This window comes from Drosophila suzukii, chromosome 3, assembly GCF_043229965.1.
Source record: "Drosophila suzukii chromosome 3, CBGP_Dsuzu_IsoJpt1.0, whole genome shotgun sequence".
Classification (NCBI taxonomy): Eukaryota; Metazoa; Arthropoda; class Insecta; order Diptera; family Drosophilidae; genus Drosophila; species Drosophila suzukii.
This window is the reverse complement of record NC_092082.1, coordinates 9754327-9771966: the sequence shown is the minus strand read 5'-3', so window position 1 is coordinate 9771966 and position 17640 is coordinate 9754327. Positions and strand designations below refer to the sequence as shown.

General features: G+C 47.1%; 4 protein-coding genes and 1 pseudogene across 4 annotated transcripts; 3 read left to right on the top strand and 2 right to left on the bottom strand.

The window, feature by feature from the left end:
* Positions 1-669: 669 nt before the first annotated feature.
* Positions 670-1128, bottom strand: LOC108012251 (uncharacterized; annotated as a pseudogene).
* Positions 864-17509, top strand: Tmc (Transmembrane channel-like). The gene is made up of 19 exons (XM_017079362.4): positions 864-997; positions 6856-6992; positions 7062-7102; positions 7779-8090; positions 8317-8444; positions 8726-8830; positions 9126-9314; positions 9403-9533; positions 10085-10195; positions 10828-10922; positions 10994-11090; positions 11151-11243; positions 11389-11544; positions 11606-13442; positions 14774-14878; positions 14934-15115; positions 15187-15363; positions 15486-15808; positions 15867-17509. Exons 2-19 carry the CDS (start codon positions 6937-6939, stop codon positions 17444-17446), a joined length of 5718 nt encoding a protein of 1905 aa, XP_016934851.3. The 5' UTR covers positions 864-997; positions 6856-6936; the 3' UTR covers positions 17447-17509.
* LOC108013476 (uncharacterized) lies at positions 1942-4365 on the top strand. Its single transcript, XM_017079359.4, has one exon. It carries the CDS (start codon positions 2198-2200, stop codon positions 3338-3340), a length of 1143 nt encoding a protein of 380 aa, XP_016934848.3. The 5' UTR covers positions 1942-2197; the 3' UTR covers positions 3341-4365.
* LOC108013478 (serine protease 1) lies at positions 3531-4380 on the bottom strand. The gene has a single exon (XM_017079361.4). The coding sequence runs from the start codon at positions 4350-4352 to the stop codon at positions 3585-3587; it is 768 nt and encodes a 255-aa protein (XP_016934850.3). The 5' UTR covers positions 4353-4380; the 3' UTR covers positions 3531-3584.
* On the top strand, positions 4574-6864 carry LOC108013477 (MORN repeat-containing protein 5). Its single transcript, XM_017079360.3, has one exon. The coding sequence runs from the start codon at positions 4647-4649 to the stop codon at positions 5517-5519; it is 873 nt and encodes a 290-aa protein (XP_016934849.3). The 5' UTR covers positions 4574-4646; the 3' UTR covers positions 5520-6864.
* Positions 17510-17640: the final 131 nt, after the last annotated feature.

Sequence of the window (17640 nt, the reverse complement as noted above, 5' to 3'; positions counted from 1 at the left end):
ATACAATACTCTAACAAATATAGACCCACCCCATAAAATATCTTAAGAGCTTGTCAGAACTTTTGTTAGTTTATACTTGCCTCATTAAATGCATTCTATATAGAATGCAAATTCCTTCCCCCAAACCCATATACCCCATTAATGCGAGGTATCACAATTAGAAAGCAACGTGAGGCCACCTTTTGTGCGCTCATAATTAAGGACACCAGCCAACGCATCGCACTAATGGAAGGCGCAAAATATAAAAATGAAAAGTGAAAGTGAAAATGAAAAATGGCATTGTTTTTTTTCACATGGCAAACGCGACATGCGATATTTTGTCCTGTTTTCGGGGCCGAGCTGTTGACACTTTTTGGGGCCGCGGCAGACATAATTACACAGAGGTAGGCCGCGCTGACCCTGAAAGCAGGAAGTTCACTTTGTGTCATGTGAGACCCGGTGAGTCGGTGACAGCCAGGAGAAGCAGTTGAAAGTGCCGCGTGTCCTGTGTCCCGAGTCCTATGTGCCGTGTCCTGTGTCCTGTGTCCTGTCCAACGTCATCATCCTCCTGGCCAACTGGCAGGCAGGACACACACTCGCATGGCACAGCCATTGACACTTATCGCGTGGGTGGCGCGTTTAATTCACATTTTATTTCCAGTGCCCGTGGCTGCGCGCGTAATTGTTGCTTCAAAGTCCTGGCCAAAGGACACGGATGTAGTCAGTTCGCGTTGGCGCTGCACGGCGGACGTGTGCGCGGTGAATAATCGCGTTTCGTTCACGGTACTCCTGGTACTCCTGGTACTCACTCTACATGCAGAACGACGAGGAGCCATCTGGATATGGAGCTGGAGCTGGAGCTCCCCCGGCAGCAGCTCCCCGGCGACCCAAGCCGGGAATCCTGCGCCTGGACATCGGCAAACCGCGACGCTCATCAGGTGGTTCCGTCGATTTCCGCTGCGTGGGCAGCAGCAGCAGCGGCGGGAACAGCAATGTGGCCACCGGCGCCAACAGTGAGGTAAGTGAGCTTGATTTACGGCCCACCCGGGAGTGCTTACGATTTGGCCTGGCCAACGACATGGCCTCCGGAATGGCTGTGTTCTCTGTTGCCAAGGAATGGGAGAGGATACTGACACTGCCAATAGCCATAAACACCAATCGCACTTAACTGCCGGTCGCTTTTGGCCTGGTCAAGCAATGCAGCCAGACCAGGTTGGCTGTTAAAATCATTTTTCACAGCCGTCAGTGGACAGGTAGAGGATTTCTTTTGGTCAAGGTGAACGCAGAATGCGCTTGTAGGGATTCCTGAAGAAGGAAATGATCCTAAAACCTTGTATAACTAAAGGTTTTTCAAAACATGTATTTCTAAAAATTTTAGATACCCGATTTCTCAATGTCAAGTTAAAGTTCTAGTTTGTAATCTGTCAAATTTAACACGAAGTTAAATTATTTGTAAATGTTTTGCTAAAAAAATGTATCAAAAATCAAAAAAATTTCCATTCTTCTGTTTTAAATTATGCCATTTTTGACCAACCATTTTTCTTACCAAAAACATGTTTCAAAAACCATTTTATGTTAATATAGAATTCTGTTTAGCTGTAACCCAGTTTAACCAAGCCAAGATACTAATCTATCGTGACTAGTAAATGTTCCTAATTAACTAATCTTAGATCAAGAGTGGTTTTAGTTACCCTAGTTAAACTTTAACCTAATTAAGTTAATTTTACAAACTTACTACACACGTTAAACTCGTAATAAGACTGCAAAATCTCAGATGACTGGTTTATGGGAGTTAATAAACAAGTTAAATCACTGGGCTATTTAAGCAGCAGGTAGCTGCAAATCACACAGCAAACTTCTGCAGGGCACAAGGGTATCCCTGTGTTCATTAGGCCAGACATGCGACAGTGGCCAAAACCGAGTGGAGGTGGATGGTCTTGGGTTTGGGGATGTGGATGCGGTAGACACACCCAGGACACTCTCTTCATTTGGCCAGTGGCTTTGGGGATTGGACAGTAGGTCGAGTGTGTGGGCCAAACATTTATTTAGTCATAAAGCTGATGCGTAATCTCAACAAGCCAGGCCAATTCGAGTGGGTCAGGAGGAGCTTGTCATTTGGCACGTTCAAGTTTTGGTTTGGTTGCTTCGACTACACACTAAATTCCCTACCCCTGTCCAAAAAAAATAATAGAAGAGTCCCAAAAAGAGTCCCGAAATAATGTCGCAGCTGTACGCGGAGGCCCAGCAGAGGCACTTCGTCACGCGGAGCAGCTACGAGGGCGCGTGGGACAGGCTGGTGAATGTGATGGACGGATTTGGTAGCTATCGCTATCCGGATGGCAGCGAGTACCGCGGCAGGTTCCACCAGGGGCAGTTCCATGGCTTTGGACACCTGCGACTGGCCCAGCCATACCGTTTTACGGTCAAAGGTGAGTTCGAGCATGGCCGCTTGGTCACGGTGGAGGACATGTGGTTCTCCGATGGCCTCCATGTCGAGGGAAGATTCCGCGACATGAAGTTGGAGTGCGACAATTGGGACTATTTAACGCCCGCAGATCGACGCTACCATGCCGAGCGGCGTTATGGCCAACAGCCGGTGGGACCCACTGCCTTCATCACGGCCAAAATGCTGCCCAGGGAGGTCCCGCAGCACTGCTACGATGTGGAGGAGGGTCTGTTCAACAGTAAGACCTGCTGGATGACGGACCGACCGGCTCCGCTCCACAGCCGGATGTACGTGGGCTGTCAGCAGGATAAGGATTTCATCAAGCGACACTGCAGGAAGGCTAGAACCTCCCGGGTGATTGAACCACCTTCGGATTTCTGCCGCCGCATCATAGCCAATAATTTGGCCACGGAGAGAAGCCAAATACGTAAGACTGCCATATATGCTCCCAACGGAGAAGTCCATCGGGAGCGGTACTACCACAAACTGACCAAGAAGCGGGGTCACACGAAGGAGAAACCTCTGCAAATGGCTCGAAGGCGCTCCATGCCAGCCAATGATCCCGCCTGGGAGACGGAGATGTGTGTACGTGCCTATGGCAGGATGCTGGACAAGCGGCAGCAGGATCATGAGGAGTACCGCAAACTGCATCCTTGCGCCAAGATGGAGAAGGTGGACAGGCCTCGCCAATGGACGAGCACCTCGGATGTGCGCAATCCGGAGTCGGGAGGCGCCTCCAGCTGCCAGTCGGATAGCTTCGGGGAGCACTCACTGCCCCTGGACGTCATGGAGACCTACCGATCAGTCAACGCCATGATGCAGAAGCGGGTGGCGGACAACATCAACGTGGTCCAGTCCAATCTTATACGCCACAATAGTTACCTCGACATGACGCGTTCCATTTTTGAGTTGTAGGTCTTGTAGATCGAATCTGTTTATATGTTCTTTTCAGTTTAAAATTTTAGTTAACTCCGCGCTGTGGGGAGGAATAAATTAATTCACGTTGTATGTTATGAACAATTCGTTTTTTTAGTGCCTCAAGTGCAATAAAACAGACGAGTTTGGATAAATTCGATCCACAGAATCAACAGAACACATCGCAAAATTGCTGTGCAGGTATAGGGCATCTTTATTTTGTCTTGCTATTACTTAGACCCCTTTAGTAGGCAATGCCAGTCCTCTGACGGATCCAATCCAATGCGCTCGTGACCCTGGCGAAGCCAGCAGGCAATCCCAAAGTGCAACCATTGGAGGCCACGAAGGCGGAAATGCCCACCAAGGTGGATCCCTGCTTGGTGACCAGCGGACTGCCGGCATCGCCGAAGCAGGTGGATCTTCCGTTGGGAGTACGGGTGCAGAGGATCTGATCGGAGACCGTGGTGGATCCGTAAAAGGAGACGCACTCAGAGTTGGGCATTATCTGGAGGTCGACGCACTGCAGCGCATCGGTTAGGCCATTGTTGAAGGTAGTTACTCCCCATCCATAGACATTGCCCCACCAGTTTTCGTAACGCTGGGATCTGGCGCTCAGCGATGGAAGGGACACCTTGTTGACCCGGCTGGTGAAGCCAATCCTGGGAATCCTTACCAAAGCGAGATGCTGACTTCCAGTAACATATTCACTAGTGCCCACTGTCAATGCGTATTGAGCCTGACTTAGTCGCGTAGCTCCAAAGTAGATGGTCACCCCGGAACTGCCTGATAAACACTGGGCGGATGTGAGGACCCAGGTGTCGCCTATGATGGTGCCACTGCACCACAGGTTGCTCTGGCCAAAGGCCATGCCCACCACATAGGGCGCCTGTCCCTCGTAGGCGGGACTTCCATTGGTGATAATGTGATCAGGATCTTCGAGTTTCTTCTTATCTTTTTTAGCTTCTGCAACGGCAATAGCCAAAACCAAGAATAGAAGAGCTAACAGCTTCATGACTCCAGAAAAACTTTGTTACTCTCTAGATTTTCTAGGTTATTTATATAGTAAAACCCTCGCCTGGGTAATTAGGCAAATTTTAGTGGGGCATTAGCGTGACTTTTTAGCTTATCTTGTAAGTTGAGGAAGGTACTTGTGTAAATTAACAGAGTTAAAAAACATTTGATAACATTTTCCGAACTATATTTCGTTGAATAATCACTCAACTTTCCCAAGCCTTGAAGGTCAAACCCTATTTGTGTATGTACATTACTTTTCGGTAAACAAAATATCCAAGTTGTTAAAGTGAAAATGGAGTCGTATCAGAGGACAACGAAAGCCTCGACCATCACGCAAGTGGACATACTAATGACTGGATCCCAATATATTGGAACCAGCGATGACTTGGGCATGCAGAACTTCGGTGTCTACATTTTTCCGGATGGCAGCAGGTACACAGGAGAGTTCCTAAACAATCGGTTCCATGGAAGGGGTTCCATTCAGGTGCCAGATCCCTCGGGCGTTACCTACCAAGTGACCCATAGACATGGCAAACTTATAGCGATAGATCAAATGAAATTTAATGACTCGCTGCCCGTGGACTTTGAGATGAAGGAGAGTGGATCGATGAGTTTCGAGTCCTGGTCGTATTGCACTGCGGAGGATCGTCGCTTCTACCAGGAGACCAAGGGACCCATGGAACCTGTAGGGCCAAATAAGTTCAAGACCAAAGATGGACCCGATCCTCCGGTCTTGTCACGTAATGTTTTCGACCTTGGTTTTGGTCTGCTGGGCAATCGTGGTTTTATGTTGGATACAAAGACTTATAGCCATCAGAGTTTATATGTGGGTTGTCGGGAGGCACGTCGTTGGATTCGGGAGAACTGTGCCCATGGACCTCTGTGGAACCGTCATCATAAACAGAAGATGAAGGCCCGTTTTGCCCGGGAGATCATTCGGAATAACCAGGAGAATGCAGGTTGCAGCAGGAAGCACTACATGCCCAAGTTGCATATCTGCCAACGCTCTAGCAGCTTGGATAGCTTCCGTTCCGAGCGTCTCCACCTGGCCAGCACCACGGATTCCACCTCCTCGGAGGTCCAGGCCATGAGGTTGCGTCATCGGGAGTTCCGCAGCAAATGGAGGCGATCCAGGAGTGAGAGCAGCGTGTGCCGCATCAACTGAGGATCCTTCAGTTTTGGTTATATTTTCAGTTCTACTTCCTATTTGGCTTCAAATTAAAATATATTGTGTACAAGTTGACCCACATTTGGGTTTGGCCAAGTTAGGGCCCAAGATTTATGGCGAAATCGGGAAAACTGCAGTCGAACATGGAAACTCACTTAGGCCTAAACAAAGGCGTGGGTTTTTAGTGGCTCCTTTACTAGGTCATCATAAAGCGGCATTGAACTTTGGCTTCAAGTTTGCAAAACCTGAACCTGGAAAACTCAAATTTCTCATTTGGATTTAGGCCTAGGCCACTGGCACAGCGGGTAATGAACCCATAATAGCCGAAAAATATCGTTACACGTGCGCTGTGGGCGTCGAGATAAATTTGTTGTTAATTAAAGCCGGCCGAGAACTTCATTTAATTAAAAAAAGAAATAGGAACGAAAGTGAAATCAGAGAAAGCGAAACCGAAAACAGAGGAAAGCGTAAAAATGTATATATTTCAATAGTGGGCACTCCCCTGACAACAGAAAAAAGGCAAAGAGGATAACCGGGTAAAACCCAGGAATTTCGCGATTTTCTTTTATCAACCCTTGCATGTTTGATTTTCATTTACATGGCCGGGCCAAGAATACAAGGTGACTCAATATCAAGGGATACATGTATGTATATACACACAGTCGCCCACGATGCCATCTAAATGGACATTCGAAGTCCTGGCTGGTTACGCCCGGATACGGCGTTGTTATCACATGCCGCTGGCGATTTTTACACTCATTCGTCTTCGTTTCAACTGGGCGAGGAAGTCAGGTCCTGTCCCAATCCCCCCTCCGAAGGTCCTGGCCCCCATGTCCATGTAAATTCCTTGGCGCCACATTGAGTGTGTGTGTGGGTTTTGGGCACGTTTTGGCTTTGATAAGTTGGCTGCTCCTCCGTTCTCTGTGTCCGTTCTCCATTCATATTCATTCATTATTAGAGAAATTTAACGTTCCACCTGTCTGTGTGAGGTCCTTGGGCGTGTTGGTGTTCGTCGCTGTCCTTTTGGAGGATGGTCTTTTGCGCCTTGCTGGCCTGGCCAATGCGTTAAGCCGTTCAGTCTGCGCACAAGGCTGCTCCAAAGCGCTTCAGCGGCTAACTAGCCAAATCAGGACTTAACCACTAAAAAAGGATTTTCTTTGTGAAACCAAGAGTTACCCTTAAACAGATGTCTACTCACCAGTGAAATTAATAAATAAGCAATTAGGAGTGAAGGTTACACGCTTGAGGTGCCCGTGTGATTTGAGTAATTAGCTGTCCCGGAACAGCACTTGAAAATATATGTGGTAGTAAAGCCTTCACCATCAATTCGTAGAACAACTCGGGAGTCACTTCGCCCCATCAACTATCTGTGACCTGGGCACCGCCATGCGACTTGAATAGAGGTGGCTGGCAAATGCAGAGCAGCGCCGATGCCAAGAGGGAATTCTACAAAGGACAAAGGGGCAGGAGGTGAGTGCCACGGCCTAGAGGATAATTAAAGACCATGGAACATGATTTCTCTTTAAACCTCTTTTAAAGAACTGCATCACAGGAGGAGCACAGATCCTACGAACTGAACGGTATGTCTGAACACTCTTAAAATCTCTTTATTAGAGTCACTTTTAAACACATATAGTTCATCCTCAGATTTATAAAATTATTCAAATATTAAAAAAATTATTTCTAAAAATTAGTTTTTAAAATGTTTTTTGACAGAAATCAGATATAATAGCTTTACTTCTTTTGAAATATTGTCATATATAATACACTTTAAAGTAATGTTTCCCGACACATCTTTGTAAATGGTTTTCTAAACAAGATAAATGTTATTCCTACGTAACTCTTAAATTTTTTAAAACTATTAAAAAAAATCGAAATAAAGAATAATTAGAAAATGTTACAATTATCACATCATTTAATTTCGGTAACTTTAATCTATGCCTCAAAACAGAAATGCTAGAAGTAGGTATTTTATTGAAATATTTTCCAATTTAATAAATGAGTATATGAGGTTAATATTACATTTTGAAACATGTTTTTTCTAATATCAAAGTTGTTATTTGTGAAATAAAATCAAAAGATGTTTTAACTAAAAATAATATTTATTCATTTAAAATTATATGTTATATAATTAATTATATTATATATTATATATATAAATTCCATGATTTTTAATAGCCAGAATACAATTTTCTTTGCTTATAACAGATTTCTTTGATTGCTGTATATAAAAAAGAACCCTCTACCCTCCTACAGACTTCCCATTGCAAAATCAAAGCAGCGACGCCGAGAGCTGCCACCAGGAGCCCCACTTTGGCCAGCATCCGCCGGGAGTAGGAGTCGGACCCGGAGTCGGAGTCGGATTCGAGGATGGCGGCGGCGGAGGCGACATCGACGATGAGGAGAGCTACACAATTTCCGTATCGGCAATAATGCAGAGACGTGCCAGTGTGCGGGGCTATAGGGGCAAACGTGGCAGTCGGAGTTCGCGACGGGCATCCAGTCCCATGGATCACGTGCTGGATAGTGTGGAGCGGCGGCGCTCCAGTGTCTATACGACAAGTTCAGGCAAGTAACTGTGTGTGTGGCGGAGGTGGCTCCATAAGTGTCCAGAACAGATTTCGCTTAGTTAACGAGCAGACGAGATGGGGGCGGGTCCTGGTTTTCGGTCCTCCAGAGGCAGCTAATCAACGTCTGGGGGCCTGTTTTTCGTAATTTTTCATGCTACGTGCGGACCGTTTTGATGGCGTGGCGGCATACTGGTCGTATGTGTAATCTGTGTGCCTTTTTCCAGAGGAGGGCACCAATCAGGAGTCCACGCAAGAGCAAATCTTTGAGAACATCCGTCTGCACAAGGAGGTCATACAGTCGGTGAAGCTACAGCCATGGCCCATCCGCAAGAAGCTCAAGTTGGTTCGGCAGGTGGGTTGAGTTGGGTGGGGATGGCTCTATAAAGCCATCTCTTTAAGAGGGGCGTGGAAACGGCGGGGAGGAGTTGGGCCCAAAACTGGGCGCGTTCATTTTCACGCCGCTTGTCAGGTCGTTGAGAATGTTACGACCTACTCCCCCCGACCAGCCATCCGAAAACTTTTCGATTTCATTCACACCACTACTCCTTATCTCCCATCTATCGCTACACCCTGGCATTTTTAATGATGTTTGGACTTTGGCGGATCTTGCGGCCCTTTTGGATGTGTTGACAGGCCAAAACATATGTGGCACGCCACGAGGGCGCGCTTCAGGAGCGATTCGCCATGTCACGCAGCACCAGGGACTTGTGGGCGAGGTTTAAAATTTTAATGGCGGCAGTAAGTGATTTGCAACCCCTTTCCAATCCCCCCTCCCAGCCGGAAACGCCTGCAGAATGCGAAAAGTGGAGTGCAACAAGCCCAAGGCAAAGCCATGCAAAAGAAATATTTATGTTTGCACAATTTATGGCCCACTTTCCGGCCGGGACGGACATTCAATAAATCCGCACTCGCATAATTCACAGAGTTATGTGAGTTCGCTTGGGTGCTGGATTGTCCGGGGAAAACCAATTAAAATACGTACTTGCAGGCGGCAATTCCTCGGAGACATAAATCCTTTTTTTTCTCTTCCCAGCGATGGCGACACTGGAAACGGGAGACCACCAGCTTCCTCACCGTCCTCATCCCCTGGGAGCTGCGCATCAAGGAAATCGAATCCCACTTTGGATCCGGCGTGGCCTCCTACTTTACATTCCTGCGCTGGCTTATGTGGGTCAACATCATGATTGCCATTCCACTGGTCGCCTTTGTCATCGGACCCGAGGTGAGTGTCCTTATGAGTAGCCAATTCGTTTTACACGCATTTATGTTTCCGCTTACTTGAATCGAATCGAATCGGCTTTACCATCCAGTACTTTGCCACGAAACACGGTGAAACGGATCCCAGGAAGAGGATGTCCGACCCGGAGGCCCGAGTGGCCGGCAATCTCTTCACCTTCTGGGAGTTCGAGGGGTACCTGAAGTACTCGCCAATGTTTTATGGGTAAGCTGAGCTCTATAGATATTATATTTAAATTTATATATCAATTTTTAAATTAAATAGATAGAAAACAGTATGTTATATATACAAATTTTATATTTAAATGGCATAATTTAATAATAAAATATTTGAACCATCGTATAATATTAGATAAATATTTACTTTAAGAATTTAATGCACTTAAGGCCGTTTTCCTGTCCCCTAGATAAAATTTATCTTCGTTTATGGCATTTATATAACATATGGTATGTTTACTAGGTTTAAATCCTAATTTTATTCATCATGCGGACGAGAACATGTGCTTTAATATGCCAATAAGAAAATACTTGAATTTAACTAACAATGTTAGGATTGAAACACTTATTTAAATTGAAATGTTCATCCATTTCAATGATAAAGAAAAATATTCAAATAGAATATTAAATCGTTGGACTTCATAATTTCTTTTATAAGTGTAGAACTATTTGAATGTATTTCATGGTATGGGAAAAGAGGACTCTATTAATTGCTGGCAATATGCTCATATCATCCTTCCTCTTGTTTTCTTTCCCCAGCTACTATTCAAGCACATCCGGCATCAGCACGTCCGGTTATAAGCTGCCCTTAGCCTATTTCCTCACCGCCGTTCTGGTCTATATCTACAGCTTTGTGGCCACGCTGAGAAAGTGAGTATAAGTAAATAAGGGTCAAGGGGTCATGGGTCTCAGTCTTGGTCAGGCACTTCATTAAATCCCTGGCCCATCGAAGCCGCAAAAAGCAAACTAACTGTCAGAATGCTCGTTAATTAATTAAACAACACTGAAGCGCTGATTAAATAATACAAATCTTGGCACGAGGCGTGTCTGGGGGCCCGAAAAACTTTCAGACCCCCTTTTGAAGGCGGAAGAAATTGTGAGCGAAAAAGCATTGGCCATTATGATTTACGCACGCACACGACCAGACAAACGTGGAAAAGGGGCGGGGGCTGGGGGGCGTTTGACAGGAAACGGAAATGGCAAAACGCCATTTTGACCGCTGGGCGGCTGGGTCTGGCTTTAATGGCTTTGTCGGCATTATGTTGATTTCGTAATTGAACAAAGTAGCACTGTCAACAGTGAGCAGCCGGCACTGACCTTTCCGCTTTTGCCCACTTTTACGTGGCACGTGCTCCGAGTGCGTGAATCATTTCATTCCAATTGCAAATGCTATCCGGGATTCAAAATGGGGATTGCCGGAATCTGAGCAGGCACAAATTATGGCTGGTTGGGATTTGGTCTTACGCAGAGGATAGATAAAACTTTTCTCGATCTACCAACAGAATGGCGGAAAACTCGCGCAACTCGAAACTTTCCTCGAAGGACGACGAGTGCGTCTTCTCGTGGAAGCTCTTCACCGGCTGGGATTTTATGATTGGTAAGTGGCCAAGCCAGTTCCGTCATGCGATGCCGTCAGAACTTTTGCATCTCTTCCATCTTTTCCCACAGGACACGCTGAAACGGCACACAATCGCATCGCATCCGTGGTGGTGGGCTTTAAGGAAGCCCTCCTCGAGGAGGCCGAGAAGAAGAAGGATAATCGCAAGTAAGTCGCGGCCAACTGTAGCTATTTACTTACCATAATCGATGCTCCGTGTCCTTTCAGCTGGCGTGTGATACTCCAGAGGATACTGGTCAATATCCTGGTGATGGGACTGCTGATTCTGTCGGGGGCCACGGTGGTGCTGCTGGTCAATCAGTAAGTGGATTGGGAAAATGGGAAATAATGCGGGGAAAACATCCGGATTTAAGGATCCAGTGAATATTTGAATTTAAAATATTGATGATACAATTCATTCATATTTTTTTTGCATTTTTCTCCGTGTAATTCCCTGTATCCACAGCTCTGAGGATTTGGCCAAACACGACAACTGGCTGAGTCGCAATGCGGTGAACGTGACCATGACCCTGCTCTCCTTCTTCCTGCCCATGATATTCGAGGCCCTGGGACTGTTCGAGAACTGGCATCCCAGGCAGCAGCTGCGCCTTCAATTGGCTCGGTGAGATAAGCAGGGTTAATGGCAAATGGCTAAACATAACTGAAAACCTCTTACCTTGCAGCATTATGATCCTGAACATGTTGAATTTGTACTCGCTGATGTTCTCCTTCATCTACAAGATCAACAGTAAGGAAAAGCCACTGCAATTATTAAAATTGGAAAACGAAACCAATACAATGGAGCTGAAGAATCTTCTCAGTTCGATTGAGGCTCTAAGGGCCATGACTCCCACGACTTCACTTTACAGTGAAAGTACTTCGGATGGCTTCTTTGATGACTCCACCTCGAGTGCAGCTTGGGGCGAGGACAATGGCAGCTCCACCAGTGGCCTCTTCTCGACCACAGCTGCAGCCGCCACTTTAATCTCCACCTCCGTGCAGCGTTTTAAATGCTATAATATGACTATGAAGTGCCCAAAAATAAGAGGAAACTTTCTTAGTGCCAAGAACTTGGCCAAAACTTTAATGGTTCTTAATTTGACAACGCCAGCCATGATTCCGACCACTTTGCCCACCACAATACCCACGACTTCAAGTGTTTGGGCAACCACAGAGGCAACCACCACGACAACAACCTCACCTTGGACAACTTTACCGCCAACGATAAGAACCACCGAGGAAACCACTACAACAACTGAGAGATCCACTACAACCACGGAAATGCTAACAACAACCACTTTGGCCACCACTGCCAATACTACAATACCCTTAACTACCGAACCAACAACTAGTACTACAATTCCCAACTCAACAACTAATACTCCAACTATGAGCACAGTAGCAACCACTATAAACACCACTGTTTTTCCATCCAGCAGTACCACCAAACTAACGACAACCACAACCACTGAAAAACCCCAGATAGAAGATAACTTTTCCTACACCTCAGGTGATGAAGAGGGTTCCTACGACTATGGCAGCGAAGAACCATCTTCAGATGCAACATCAGAGCCTCCAGAAGGTAATAACTACTCCGATATAACAGACTACTCTTCGGGACCATCAGATGGAGAAGATTATGATGAACAGAATAGTACGGATCAAGCGAACGATCCACTGGCCAAAGTTTTGGAACAAGTAGATGAAGAAGAATCGAAAGTTCGCAGTAAACGGGCATTGGCGGATTCACCTTTCTTCACCAGTAAGTACAGCAGAAGACATCGCAATGATTCTGCGGTGACTGGTGGTCAACCAGGAGAAACCACTGAGGCGGTAAATGCCATACCCAGTCGGTGGCCCAATAATTGGCCAACCTTTAGGCAAACCACACCGCCGACAAGAAGACCCCTGAATGGAATTCTCAGCAAAGAGGAGTGGGAGAATCTCAGGCGTCTGAGGAGCAGGCAATCCTCTTCAACAAGTACTACAACCACTAGTACAACCACCAGAAGACCGCGTAGAAGATACCGTACCTCAACTACAGAGCTTACCAGCACCACCGATGAGGAGGAAACCTCTACAACGGAGAGTTCCACGGATTCTTCCACCTCAGAGAGCACCACCAATGCTTATGACTCCAGCAGTAGCACCACTGAAGAAGATGATGAATACACCACTACAGATTCACACCCAAAGACCCCTTATTACATGGGCATAGTGGATATGTCGGAGATAGGTAGCACTACCTATATAGACAGTGAGTTCCTGGAGGACTGTGTGGTGACCATATGTCCCAATGGAAACAACATCTTCGGCAGCACCACCGAAAGTCCGGATGGCACCACCCAAAGTAGCGACTCCAAGCAGCTAACCACTGTGAAACTTACTCCGCTGGAGCGGAAGCAGAAGCGTCTAAAGGAAGTGCAGCTGGCGATTAAGCAGATACAAACCAATCTGACCACCATGTGCTGGGAAACATCCTTGGGCCAGGAGCTCTCCAAAGTCATCGTCTTCGATGGGGTGAGTTTGTTTGGGGGGGAGTTCTGGTTTTTCAGCTCCTATAAGCTCTGCCAAAGTTGCCGCAGTTTAAAAGCAAATTTATCACCATGAGCTGCTATCAATTTCCCTGGTCTTCCAGCTCAGGAAGCAACTGCCTCTGTATCAAAATCTATTTAGCCTTAAATATGATTGAACTCAAAAGGAAGTAGCTGTGAGCTTTCTGGGCGTGAGAGCCCGTTTAGCTAAATTATCCGGAAAATTTAACGCAAAATTTGTCTCCTGCTTTGGCTCTTTGTCTTCCTTTTTTTTTTCTTTTTCTTTTCTGAGAGGTTTTGGGGATTTTGAAAATCAAATTTTTGCGCTCGTCTAGCAAAACCAAAATCCACTTGACTTAAAAGGCCAAACGATTCCCAAAAAGAAAGAGGAGAAATGGTAGCATTTTATCATAATAATCGCTCTCGGGAGTCCTTTTGCCCATTGAAAGTGAAACGCAGCTGGTAGCCGGAAAAAGGAAGCAGGAACTTGGGGCGCACTTTTCGATTTCCAGTCAAAAATTTACATAAGCCATAAGCATGATTGTGAACTTTGGCCCTCCGAATGCCAACTTTTATTTGGCCATTTGCCACGTCGAGTATGGATTGGCCTCCCATTGGGAGGATAGCTGTGAACTTTCCGTCTAATCGTAAACAAATTCAAGGAATTGCCTAAGTTTTCAAGGTCAGTCTGGCACTTTTCGATATTCCTGAGATAGGATATCCGGTCGAGTCAATAACCCTATTGGTCGTAGACAACCGCTGAGGCATCTCAATCCAGGGATTACTTGCCCTTTTATTTCGTACTTAACATTTGTCCGACATTCGTGTAAACTGTGTGTAGGCCGTAGGGTCTGGCAAAAAAAAATCCCGAAAAAAATGGAGACATGGGTCTTGTGCCCGATTTGATTATGCCCCCCTGACATGGCGTACATAATCTCTATTAAACGATTTAAGCACATAAATTAGGCAAGTTACGGGCCCGGGCTTAAACGCATTTATGCTTTACGCATAACAAAGTGCTTGGGAAATGGGGAATTGAGTTTGGTCATGTGCGGTTGGAGTCAGCAAGGGGTATTCCCATCCCAGCCACATCTATACCTTGTTTGGTTTTCGATTCAAACTGGGGGCACGTGTTCGTGCATGAATTGGGACCACAGAATCAGCCGTAAGCTAGGATTCAAGATGCAACGAGCTTGGTTTACGTGTGGCAACTTTTAAGCGGCAGCTTCAGTTTTCCTAGGTTCCAAGTTCATTACAAAGCGCTTATTAAGCCCCTGTCTCCAACCTTAACCCATGCCACCCCCTTCCTCAAAAAAGCTGATGTCCATTGTGGCCCCTCTCTGCATTGACTTTCTGCGCGCCCTGTTTGTGCGGTATGTCAATCAAAACTGGTGCTGGGACATGGAGAAGACCTTTCCCCAGGTGAGTCGAGGACTCCTTCCGGTTTCGGGTGACTAATGCGAGGCTTTGTTTTCAGTATGGCGACTTCAAGATAGCCGAGAACATCCTGACGTTGATTAATAACCAGGGCCAAGTGTGGATGGGCATATTCTTCTCACCCGGCCTGGTGCTCATCAACCTGGTCAAATTGATGATCATGATGTACTTCCGCTCCTGGATAGTGCTCACCTGCAATGTGCCGCATGAGGTGGTGTTCAAGTGAGTGGTCTCATCTGGTTTATGATGGTACACAGGGGCCCAATGTAATCCTTTATCTCTAATCCTTGCAGGGCCTCCAAATCGAACAACTTCTATCTGTCCCTCCTGTTGACCATGTTGTTCCTTTGTGTTCTGCCCGTGGGTTATGCCATTGTGTGGCTGCGTCCTTCCTGGCATTGTGGACCCTTCTCGGAGTACAACAGGATAGCCGAGTTTATAACAAACACCACCAGGAATGCTCTGCCAAAGTGAGTTTTTAGATTAAACTAAGGAATTTTAACTAGGTTTTTACACTTTCAATAGATATAGTTGACCAAAGATTCAGTATCATACCGTTGAAATCGAAAATATATCATTTTAAACTCTTTAGGCAACTCCACGAACCCCTGGACTATCTGACCTCCTCGAGCACTGTGATTCCCCTGCTCCTGCTGCTCATCCTCATCATATACTACCTGATCTCCCTGACCGGAGCTCTACGAGAGGCCAACCAGGATTTGCGCACCCAGCTGCAAAAGGAACGCGAGGAGGAGCGCAAGAAGATCTTCAAGGTGCCGGAGGTCAAGCAGGCGGAACCAACGGCCACCACGCTGACGAATCGTTGGAGGAAGGTGCTGGAGGCCAGCTCTCCAGTTACGCCCACCCAACCGCCGGATTTCGACACAGAGGAGTACAAGAATCAAGCCCGTAAAGGTAAGTCAAGTGCGGCGGAGATATTTTAAGTTCACAAGTCATTTGTTTCGTTTTTCAGAGCTAATCTCACGCATCATGAAGAAGGCGTTGCGCAAGGGATCCGCCACCTCGGATGAGGATTCATTTGTGCGGCGTGATGACGATGACACGGACACCGAGCACCAGGATTCCCTGCCCCATGACGAGGAGGCCAAGGATAAGCGATTTGGCCTTACGCGATTGCAGCAGATCCGCCGGACACGCAAACCATCCCTCGTGGACATCGTCCAGATTGCCAAGCAGGAAAGGGCTCGAGCTGGCTCCATTGTGGCCGGGACCAGCTCTGGTGGAGCTGGCAACTTCCCTTCCAAGGAGGCCCATCCCAAAAGCCGCTTCAAAGTGGAGAAACACGAGCGCAAGGATAGGGGCAGCATGAAGGAGAAAAAGGAAACCAAACACAGACAGTCGACGCAGCCACAGCCGCCGCCCTATGAATCGCCCAAGGACAATGAACATGATCCGGATACGAATTCCAGGATAGTCAGTGAGCGGCGCGCCAGCTTGCTGAGGCGGCACAAGGAGCAGGGGGAGAATCAGGAGGAGGAATCACCCACCACACCAGAGGCGCCGACAACACCCACAGTGCCAGTGGAATCAGTGGAACAAAATGCCGAGGAATCCACAACCGTCACCCCCAAATTCCACATAGTTGACGAGAAAAAACCGCCGCAGGAGGCGGAAGATAAACCCTTGCCGACATCTAAAGAAAGTGGCGGAGGAGGAGGAGGCGGCGGAAGCCTGGGCAAGTTCAAGTTCCGCAAACACAAAAACAAATCAAATAATGTGGTGGCGAAACCAGAGCCCGAGGTGTTCAAATTCGATGAGCGAAGTGTGGAGAAGAGCACAGATCTGCCGGTCACTCCTGGTGCAACGGAGCACCTGACCAGCGAGGAGGACCAGCAGGAGAGGAGTCTGCCCTCACCCACGCCCAGCCAGGGTCAAAGTCAGGGTCACCATCAGCGGCAATTGTCTGTTCTGTCACGGCAGGGTCGCAAGAAGATAGGCAATCTCTTAGCCCTGGTTCGCGAGGCAGTAAATCTCAAGAAGGACGATACGGAGCAACAGGTCTCGGATGAGTCCCCCGGTCCCACAACGCCCACTTACTTGGCCTACACCCCACCACCGCCTCCATCAGTATTGTCCAGTGTGTCCAGCTCTACGGCCTTGGAAATGCCACCCACTCCAGAGCCGGAATCTCCCACGCCCAGTGCACCACTGCATTTTGGAAATAGCAGCACCTCCTCCCGTCCGCCGACGAAGCCACCGAAGCCACCCAAGCCACAAGTGGTTCCGTCAAGCGCCACTGCTCCCACGGCCACCATGGATGATGATCTAGAGGAACTGGACATGGCCGGTCCCATTACCTTCCCCAAACGCAGCGATTCCCATCGACGTCGGACGATGAGACAGGATTCGCAGAGTTCCGTTTGGTCGGATAATATACCCACCATTACGATCAGCACCACCGGCAGCGATGAGTGCATTGTGGATGCAGCTGCTGCTAATCCCCAAAATGGACTGCCCGAATCAAGAAGTAATTCCCCGGGACCCACGGTCAAAATTATAATGATTGACATTGAGAAGGAGGAGGAGAAATGATGTGCCTACCGAAGCAGTGCCTCAAACGCCAGATTGTCTTCTTTATTAAATAGATTAGCATTTTTCCTATAAACTTGGCTTGAATCTTGTTCTTCGGCATTTTGCAAAAACCTCTGTCGGTCTATGAAACATAAGTTATTTTATCCATTAGTTTATTTCCCTTCCAAGTTATAATAAACCACTCTATATTGCAC

Excerpts from the sequence above, each read along its gene's own strand:
- LOC108013476 (XM_017079359.4), top strand. The coding sequence starts at position 2,198 with ATGTCGCAGCTGTACGCGGAGGCCCAGCAGAGGCACTTCGTCACGCGG.
- LOC108013478 (XM_017079361.4), bottom strand. The coding sequence starts at position 4,352 with ATGAAGCTGTTAGCTCTTCTATTCTTGGTTTTGGCTATTGCCGTTGCA.
- LOC108013477 (XM_017079360.3), top strand. The coding sequence starts at position 4,647 with ATGGAGTCGTATCAGAGGACAACGAAAGCCTCGACCATCACGCAAGTG.
- Tmc (XM_017079362.4), top strand. The coding sequence starts at position 6,937 with ATGCAGAGCAGCGCCGATGCCAAGAGGGAATTCTACAAAGGACAAAGG. Across the intron at positions 7,103-7,778 it reads CAGATCCTACGAACTGAACG|ACTTCCCATTGCAAAATCAA; the intron begins GTATGTCTGAAC and ends ACCCTCCTACAG. Across the intron at positions 9,315-9,402 it reads CCTTTGTCATCGGACCCGAG|TACTTTGCCACGAAACACGG; the intron begins GTGAGTGTCCTT and ends TTTACCATCCAG.